The 10,124-nt window shown below is 38.5% G+C and overlaps 1 protein-coding gene across 1 annotated transcript; it reads right to left on the bottom strand.

The window, feature by feature from the left end:
• Nucleotides 1-1,917: 1,917 nt before the first annotated feature.
• On the bottom strand, nt 1,918-7,190 carry LOC147569687 (peroxisome biogenesis protein 19-2-like). Its single transcript, XM_086656193.1, has 5 exons — nt 6,774-7,190; nt 6,627-6,672; nt 6,206-6,500; nt 2,800-3,116; nt 1,918-2,097 (listed from the first exon to the last, which is right to left on the bottom strand). The coding sequence occupies exons 1-5, from the start codon at nt 6,802-6,804 to the stop codon at nt 2,052-2,054; spliced, it is 735 nt and encodes a 244-aa protein (XP_086512319.1). The 5' UTR covers nt 6,805-7,190; the 3' UTR covers nt 1,918-2,051.
• Nucleotides 7,191-10,124: the final 2,934 nt, after the last annotated feature.

Raw genomic sequence — 10,124 nt, forward strand, 5'->3', positions numbered from 1 at the left:
ATTCCCGGTACAGAAGAAAATTACCAGTTCAAAAGTGTCCAGTACTGAACCAAATGGCCAGTGCACGGAACAATTCTCGGTGCACAAGAAAATTTCCAGTACAAAAATGTCTAGTACATAGCCGAATGGCGAGTACACCGAACAATTCCCGGTAGACAAGAAAATTCTCACTACAAAAATGTCTAGTACATAACCAAATGGCTTGTACACATAACAATTCCCTGTACACAAGAAAATTCTCAGAACAGAAATGTCTAGTACATAACCATATGGCAGCACACAGAACAATTTCCGGTACACAAGAAAATTCCGAGTACAAAAATGTGTAGCACATATCCAAAAAATGGCCAGTACACTAAATAATTCCCGGTACACAAGAAAATTTTCTTGTACAAATTCAAGAAAAACTACCAAAAATGAAGAAATTTGTTGAGATTAGAAAGAGATAAGAAATAAATCTGGAAAAAAGAACGAAATTTGTTGAGATTGGAGAGTGAACTTTAAAAAGATTGGAGAGAGAAATATGTGTGGGAGAAAATAAAAAATAAATAAGAAATAAATCTGAAAAAAAGAACGAAAATGGCAAGTTAGTAAATTTGGTAATGGCAATTCTGTAAATTCGTGGACAGTACAAGGTTTAATGTCAGGTGCAAAGACTATTTTTCAAAAAATTTTGCATTTCTCGGGAATTTTTCGGTGGCAATTTCATAAATTTATGGAAAGTACACAGTATTATGGGAGGTGTGTCAGATTATTTCTCAGAAATTTTCGAGTTTCTCGGAATTTTTCGATGACCGTTTCGTAAATTTCGAAAAGAAGAAGGGTGTTTCGAAAATTCCACCCCCACCTCCTGATCATTGGACCTGCCCCTTATTCTTTTCCTGCAATGGACCTGCTTCTTTTTTTGGGCCTTTTGCGGATTTTAGGGCACTTCCTTCTTTGAGAAAGTTTTGTTGTTTGAGGGGGCCGGCGTGACCGTACCCGTCCCAGCCTCTCAAACACACCCCTCCTACCAGGTAGCTAGCACAATGTCACGCCCATAATTGTTGGCCCCAAAAATGGCCCAATTATGGTGCTAAGTGACATCCCTTGCCTTGGTGGAACTCTCTGGAACATTCTGGAGACAGAAGTGTGTGGAGAACTCTTGAGAATTCAAGGTGGTGCCGGAAGATTCTGGAAGCTTGTAGAACCCTAGAGAATACTCTGGAAGGTCCAAGATATTTCTAAGAGTCTTTAGGATAAGTGTAGAGAATTCTAGAGGGTGTTCTAGAATTCTCCTCCCTTGAAAGTGTGTAGAACCTTCCTTGCCCTTAGGCCTATAAAAGGGGAAGGGGTCCTCATTTGCAAACCACTCAAGTTGAGAGCAACCAAGTGAGTTAGTGAGTGACTTGAGAAGTGTGCAAGCCTTGTAATAGTCCTAGTGTGAGAGACTTAGAGTGCTTGTAGTCTACACCATTGTACTTGAGAGTTCTTAATAAAGATTGAGTTCCACCCCCAAAAGTGTTGGTGTGTCCCTTTCTTAGTTCTCTTAAGTATTCAAGTATACTAGTCTCTTGTAATTCCGCTGCCAAGAGACCATCTCGGGTTTGCCTTAGTCAGGGTTACGGGCAAACAAGCAAAGTAAGGCTGACTTGTGTTCAACTAGAGCTTGGCCATATACGCTTAGAGCCGGTTTAGAGCATAAGTGCCGCAGGGTAATAGGCAACAGTGCTAGGCCGAATTTTACTCCGTGACAACAAGCTCATCGAGAAACCTGAAGCTCTAGCTCAATTATCTAGCACCCTGAAGTACTACCCGTTATCCACCGGAGTACAAACTTTAAGTGAGAGATTAATCGTCTCTCTATCTTGGCTGTCGGGACTACCTTGGATATAAACAAAAATCCAAAAACGCTCCGGAGCTAAACAATAAAGGAACTTAAAAATCTAACCCCCTTAAAAGTAAACTAAAACAATACAAAGAATTTGGCTTTATTACATCATCTAAAGGAAATAACTGAAAGAAGGAGAAGCAAGCAAACAAGGAGAGAAGGGAAGCCAAGAGTCCTTGTCTTACATTATAGAACAATTGGACTGAGATTCGAGCATGTCTGGAGATCTGCAAGAAAGAAAAAGATAAATAGGGTAAGAATAGAAGAGGTCACTAGATATAGCAATAAGTCATGTACTTAGGCAGCAGGAAACAATTTCCACATAACATCCTGGACAACCGTCCACTTCGTAAGAATTTTCAGTCCTCTTCATCTTAGCAAGAGAAAAATAGGTCTTGTATAGTAGGAAAGATTCAAGGGTTCGTGGAAGGCTGGGAGTGACTCCAAGAAACATGTGAGATGTGACATCTATTTGTCTAAAGGTTCCTCATGGGATAAGGGAATCCTCCTGATTTTTGAACTCATGAAAGATGAACATGAATGAATTAGACTGATCCCAATAGATATCAGTACAAAGCTTCTAACCTGTTAAAACTTTTTCATGGTTACTACATACAAAAGGAACTTGGACGTGCTTTAGACGAGTTTCAAGCTAATCGTGAGCTGTTACTTAATCAATAGCTGAACAATTTAAATAGGTTATGTTTGTTATGTAACACGGACACCTATATGGGTTTAAGTATCCAATACAGCACTAGTCTAACATGGAAGGATGACCCATACAACAACAAATTTATCAAGTACCCAATGACACTTAAATTCTAGCCATTTTTTTGGGGAATAAAGAGAGTGATTTCAATATTCAAAAGGTAAGTGGGCAATATGGATAGCTTAGATATTCATAGAAAAGGGGGAAAAAGAACACTTACAATTGGCCAAGATTGGTTAAATCAAGATCTGGAGCAAGCTCTTTCACGATATCATTAGGAGGTTGGCCACATTCTTGCATTTTTTGCATGAGTTCAACAATTTTGGTGAAGTTACTGGGATCATTATCGTAAACTTGATTCAGATCCTGTATGAGCTTATATTGATTACTGTAGCGATCATAGTCTTCTTTGCTTAAGCTAGACTGATGCTCCTCCAACCATTTGGGATATCTTGTTGCAATTTCTTTCATCGGCTCATAAAGAATCTCCTTAGATAATAGTTGTTGCATCATTGTCTCGACCATAGATTCCATGTCCTAGGACAACAAGAAATGTATGAAAAAGAGTTCCTCATGTTGAACAACTATTCGTAAATTGCATTAGAAAAATATCAAAGAGAACAGAGACATTGAGTATTAAGGTCCATGTACGAAGAAAAATGAGGGAAGCTAATTTCAGGATAGAAAATCAATACTTTCATTTTAAACAAAATTACATGCCAGTTTCTAGTAGAGATTCATTTGATGGTTAAATATTCAAGGTAACTGCTTTACTAACCTAATATGTGGTTATGATACATATATGTGTGTGTATATATATATATATATATATCATCCATAAATACAACAAGGTTATGATATATAGTGGTAGTCATCCCTGAGCCAGTGCAAACAAAATATAATGAGTGATCGGAACTCTAAAAGCACCACTTCACTGAAGTACAAACCATCCTTAAGTGACTATTTAAGCTTTGACGTTAAGCCTTGTCAAAATCCACCTGAGCCACATACTAAGGAGGTTTAGCCATTAAGAAGTGAACTGGGAGGTTTTAGTAGGCAGAAGACACTCAAAAACCCCGTTTTCACATGAATTAAGGATATCGAATATCACAGTGAGATCCTAATTAAAAACAGTAGACAGTTAGACACCTTTAGCTCATCTTCCAGAACATTGTCAAGGATCTAGCTGGGGTTGGCCCAATAACCGCATGCATTTATAGCAAATACATATCGAGTGTCATGACCAGAGTGTGTTTCGAACTTGAAAATCGTACAAGTGAATATACTGGAACCAGGTACAAAAACCGTTCTTTCTATCTGAATTTGACCTATCTTGTACCCCCACCATCAGTCAACAGAGATCTTCTTGTAATGTGCACAGGAAATAGCGTTCTTCATATTGAAAAAGACCATTATCAGAAAAATAATGACAAATTGTGGACGCTTGGACCGAGATTGGTCTTTCCTCGGTGAAAAGGTTTCAAGATTATCACCATCAAAGGCAGAGTATATGCCTATATTACTGGCTATGTTACCAACCTTTCAGTTACATCATCGATAATCAATAGTTTTATACCCAGAGGATGATTTTGCAGCTGAATGCTAGCAACTTAGAAACCTAATTATGCTCTCCAAATTAGTGAATTACTTCAGTCAAAACAGATTGAACACCATTTGAACCTAGAATTAGAATGATGTCCCATCATTTCAAATGACCCAATAACCCACCATAGTAAACTTTCCAAGTTGTAGTAGTGTCGATATTGCATCATTTACATTTCGTCTAAGACCAAGGCTCGAAGTAGTATTTGTAACCTAACTTACCAAGTAGCAACAATTGGTCTTATACGAAATGCAAATTCAAGTGAGCCTAGATAAACACCCATGTTTAGAACCCCATGCATAGGACAAAGTCTAAATTCAAGTGAGCCTAGATCAGGCCAACAAATCTATTAATATAGTAATTACTAGCAAGCACAGCGAACTAAAGAAGGATTCAAACCAAGGAACGAAACTTCGGTTTCGGTGGAAATTTCGATCGACCCAAAAGTGGAAACGTTTCGTGGAAACGTTTCGGTCTGTGTGGAAGTTTTACAAAACCACAAAAATGATAGAAATATATTAGAATTGTATATAATGATATATTTTATCCATCATGAAGCCTAAAGAGAACATTGTTATAGTTATAGTACTATTATGGTTGAAAATAGTTGATATGATGGGCAAAAATGAAAAAAAAGTAACGGTTTTGTTACAAAATCAGTAGGTTTGAGGTGTAAATTGCAATCACATAGTTAGGTCAGGGTCAAATGGCAAATCTATAACATTAAAAGACTTAAGGCAAAATAACTACAAAGGAAAGTTGTAAAGGCGCCCTCCGTAAATGTCAAAAGCGCCTTCCTTGAGAGAGGTGCCTTTTACGATTACGGGGCGCCCTTAAAACTTCCCTAATAGATTAGGGTTTGAAGAACAGGGTTTCTTTTTTCATCGTCTTCTTCCTCTGCCGCCCTCTTTCTCTCTCTAGGGTTTCATATGAAATCTTCGAACCTAGCTGTAATTTCATGGGGTTTTTCATGGAGAAGATTAAAAACAACGAAATAGAAATGAAATCAACAAGAAATCGAGAAGAAATCTACCAAAAGATGGAGAAGAAAGGATGAAGGTCTGCTTCCATGGCCAAATTTCGAATATTTCGGAATCTAGATCGAAACATCGAATATTTCGACCGAAAATCTACAAGAAATTTCTGTAAGCTACTTTTCGTTTCCCTCATCTGAAAAACCGACATATTTCGGCGATTTCGACCGAAATATGTCGATTTTTCATTCCTTGATTCAAACCAAATGAATTGGCTATTTTGAAATCAGACATGTGCTTTAGATTATCTATCTTGGGATTGGTACTAGAATGCAAGGTTCCACTCTGCAAGAACTCCAACCATTCTTTTAAAGCTCGTCCGGTTTAAAAATGGTTTATCCACGTATTTTCTGCAGTATATGCTTGGTAAATCATATACTGAGTAAAACAAGAATATATAGGGTCATATCCTGCACTGACGTTTTTCCACTCACAATAGCCGATTCCTTATGTAGGGTTGCCCATGTTATATATAACGCAAACTTACAACAAAACAAAAGTCTCTCTTCTTCCATCCATCTGCCATTTTCTCTATCTTCTCCATTTCATTCTTCTCCTCCTTTATGTCCTCTTCTATCTTGTTCCTTCAATATCATTGTCCCCCATTCCTGGTTCCGTACTACCTATACTACAACCTTTAGTGTCTCTTACTACATGGTCTCCTTTGGCAGGTAGTTACTAGGTGGGCAAAGACATTAACTACAGCTCAGATATCTTACAACTCATGGCCCACATCTATTTTTGGGTTATTCTATATCATTGCAGTTATAAATGATGTCATTTCTGCAAATTTATTTGAGTTATAGATGTAGAACTTTTTTAGGCAATCTTAAACTCTATAGTATGAAGTTTGTTTCTTAAGCAAGTAATATAAGTTCTACAATTCAATTAAAATTCTAAGCAAGCAAACACAAATCATAGAAGTATATAAATAGTCCTAAATATCCAAACCCTAATTGAGCAATTGAAAACAAGAAAGATATATATACCTGAGACCCAGCCATCTCCTCAAATTGCTTAACCCAATCCTCAATCATTCCATCTTTCTCTAAATCATCTGCTCCACCCATTTTCGCCTTGGCTGTGGTCGATTCTAATCCCCGAACAGCCTCCCTAGTTTGCTCCCTAAGCTTCTCAAATGCCTCAGAAACATGATTTTCTTTCAAATTCGCTTTTTGTTTTCCTTTCTTCTTACTTCTCAAGTCTGGCAATCCACCAACCAATCCTTGTACACCAGAAGGCAATGATAATTTCTCTTTTTTCTTCTCTCCATCATCTTCACTCCTGAAAAAACTCAAAAAAAAAACCCTTAAAACTAATGATTGATTGAATTAAACAAAAACCCTATAACAGAATAAAGATTAAATAAGAGCTTCTAGAGAGAGAGAGAGAGAGAGAAGATTGAGGGACCTGTGTGAAGAAGCTAGGTTTAAATTATTAAAATCGTCCAACGCGCCTGAAATGATATAAAGAAGAAAATCAAAGAGTGGGGTTCTTATATGCAGAAATCAAGAAAGAGAGATGAATTGAATTGAAGTGTTGGTGGTTTATACTTACTATCTAGGAGTTCATCTAAATCATCGGCCATTGACGCGCTTCTCTTTCTATCTCTTTCCAACTTACAGCTCTCTCTCTCTCTCTCCTCCCTTCTTCCTCTCTCTCTTAATTCTCTCTCTCTCTCTAAGCAGCTTTTATTGTGTTTGTTGCCGTAAATAATTCCTTTTGTTAGTATCCAGAACACTGATTAAGGGTCGGGCTGAGCAAAAAAGCCACGCCGTCCCGTGACCAATTGAAGAGGCCCAGAGTTAGTGAGAATGTCTCGTGCAGGGCCCGACTGACTCGACTGAAGGGATGGACCGGGGTCCAGCAAAATATTATACCGGCTCGCCACCGGAGCCCGACATAGTTAGCTCATGAAAAGTGTTAGGGGCCAAACGAGTTTATTATGTATACACATCATCTCTCTTCGACTTGGACCATGTCTTTTGATAACCCCAACACCAGTACACCACAATGAGTAATTGATGAATGTTGGGGAGAGAGAGAGAGAACTAAGAGAGCTACCATTTGAGAGAGGGTGATCATGGTGCAGAAAGAGATTTGAGGTGCTACTGTGCAAAAAGAGAGAGAGAGGAAGAGAAAGAAATTTGAGATGTGGTACACTAGGGCATCGAGTTAACCTATCGGGCATGCATGTTTGATAAGTGTGATGACATCCGCTAGTATGACACTATGGCTTAAGAGTTATACAAGGGAGAAAGAGAAAGGTTGTTCGTGGGCAAGCAGTTTAAGGTTTAGGATTGTGTCATGCAAACGAGAGTTAGAGATAGAAATTAAGTGGTGGTTGGTCGCTAGAAAGACGTTCGGATTGAACTAGGGTTTCTGTTAGAGAGTGATAGTTATGCCAAAAATAAGTGGTGGTCGGTCGCTAAAATTTAAGGAAAATGGTGGAGCGTGGAGGTTGGTCAGCTCACCAGAATGGGGAGAAGGATGAAGTGTGCTTAATGTAGGGGTGGGAATCGGGCAGGCGCGGACGGGCTCGGGCAGGAATGAGCCGGACTCGGGCAGATCGGGCTCGGCTTAGCCGAGCCCGCGGTAGAGAGTCGGGCGGATCGGGCCGGACTAAACATGCCATATTGGTGCCCGTAGCCCGTCCGAGCCCGGCTGCCCGAGCGGGTTCCAACGGGCTCGGGTCGGACGGGCTTGGGTTATTTTGTTATATTCAAAAAAATAAATTTATCTTTTATATTTATTTTATAATTTTATATAAAAACAAATAATTAATCAATACCCAACCCCTTTGTGTGAGGAAAGTGAGAGAGATACTTGAGTTTTTTGGGAAGATGGATATAAATAACTCTTTCTCCAAGTAGTTTTTCTCTTGTCCCAAAGGTGTGGGACTAAAATATGATCCATCACAAAACAAGAATTGAAGATCACTTTTTTTGTCTCCATTCATCTATTTAGTCCCACACCTCTCATATGTTTGATCGGGCGGGTTTCGGGCATCACAACTCGCGCGGATTTCGGGCATCACAACTCGGGCGGGTTTCGGGCATCGGAACTCGGGCGGGTATAATGGGCCGGGACTCGGATTTGAGGGTCTGTCCGAGTCCCGCCCTATAAGCCCGATCCCAACGGGCCGGGTAAGCCCGGCTCAGGTTAGCTCCGGGCTGCGGGTCCTAACGGTCCGGGCCGAACGGGCCGGACCCCGGGGTTCCGGACCGTTTTCCCAGCCCTAGCTTAATGTATATATACCTTTGTGAAATCTTGTTTTTTTTGTTTTGGGCCAACCGTATGTGTCAGTGGTAAAACTAATTGTGCCCTTAGTTTTACCAGTATACCACTTGTTAAGCCCAGTTAGCAAGTCCTGTAAGCAGGTCCCCTGCTGTTCTTTTCTTGTTAATTTTTTTTTGTTGAAAGTTCTATTCTTGTTAATTGTTATCTTATTTTGTGAAGTTTACCACTGCAACTTTTTTACGGTTTATTTTGGCAAATGAAGATCTATATTTAGGTTCTGAACCGTAAGGGTTTAGTGCTCTTGCTTTTTGACTAGGGTGGGTTGAGATCGATTATTGTGACACAGAGCTAATTCTTGAATCGGAAGTAAATATATTTAGACTAATGTCAAAATGCTCGACTTGTGTTTTCTAGTGGCAACATATCCAAAATATGATGGTAGATTCGAAAATTAGTACGTTTTATTTTATCGGATGATCTTCTCAAATGCTTATGTATTTTTTCTTTAAAATTGTTAGGTTTTGGAAAGAGTTGTATTTAACTTTTCTTTTTGGAGATACTTATAAAGTTACAAGTAATTCATTTTGGTTTTGTAAATAATTTAGGAGATACTTGGTTAATTAGAAGCAAAAGTCATAGAAAATATCGAATGAGCCCAACCGGAGAATTTCTAGAACCCATAGTCCCAACGCGTCCAATGGAATAAACGGGCTTGATGGGCTTTGGTGCTCAATATAAAATTGGCTGCGTCAAGTCTGTCCAACTACCTGCCCCAAGCCCAATTCTCGTCCCAACGATAAAATGGATTGAAGATGCAAATTCAATCAAAGTAATCATATATACGCGAACCCCTGATTAAAAAATGAATTTCCATTATTTGTGAAAAAATATAAATAAAAAACTTGAAAAAGACGAGATGTGGTGTATGAATCACTCATAATTTTTCAGAATTAATATGTACGTGTAAGAGTAATTTAGAAGATCATTTTAAAAAGTCTCAAATCGAAAGAAACTTTGGCTCTAAAGGTCCATAAAAAGGGCCCAAATACGACCAAAGATCTAGCAAAACTAATTTCGAAGCCCTGTTTTAGTCTAAAACATGATCTCTACAAATAAGACAACAAATTTGATTTTTTGTTCCCATTTAATTGTCTATATGCACTCCCTCCTTTAGAAACATTAATGTTTCTTTTCTATTCACCCACCAAGTCTAATTTCTTCAGTCTTCTCTCTTTCCAAACTTGCAAACCGCCAATCTGGATCCACCTTCTTCTTTTCTCTTAGAGCATCTCCAATGCAACACTCAATCTTAGAAATTCTGGGTGCCACATATAATTTTTAGAGTTTTTTCTTAATTAAAAACTCTCTCCAATGCAACACTCTACTTGGATCTCTAAGATGATGTGTCGAGAGTGGAATAGAGATATCTCAAGAAGACACTCTATTGTCCAACTCATCAATATTTGATTTTCAACCAATAGAAATCGAGTCTTCTATATTTTTTAAATAACTAAATTATTTATTTACAAAAATAACTACGCCACATAAGTAAATAAGATAAGTTTAGAGTTTTGCATTAGAGACAAAAAAAAAATTGAGGATCTCTATATTCGTCACCTAAGAGCATCTCCAATGCAAAACTCACAAAAATCTCTATTCATCCTATGT

This window comes from Eschscholzia californica, unplaced genomic scaffold, assembly GCF_041429995.1.
Source record: "Eschscholzia californica isolate CP2 unplaced genomic scaffold, dmEscCali1.0.p SCAF_1, whole genome shotgun sequence".
Classification (NCBI taxonomy): domain Eukaryota; kingdom Viridiplantae; phylum Streptophyta; class Magnoliopsida; order Ranunculales; family Papaveraceae; genus Eschscholzia; species Eschscholzia californica.

Coding starts and splice junctions, on each gene's coding strand:
- LOC147569687 (XM_086656193.1), bottom strand. CDS start 6,804: ATGGCCGATGATTTAGATGAACTCCTAGATA. Junction 6,501..6,626: donor AACCTAGCTTCTTCACACAG/GTCCCTCAATCT, acceptor GAGTTTTTTCAG/GAGTGAAGATGATGGAGAGA. Junction 2,098..2,799: donor TTAACCAATCTTGGCCAATT/GTAAGTGTTCTT, acceptor TCTTTCTTGCAG/ATCTCCAGACATGCTCGAAT.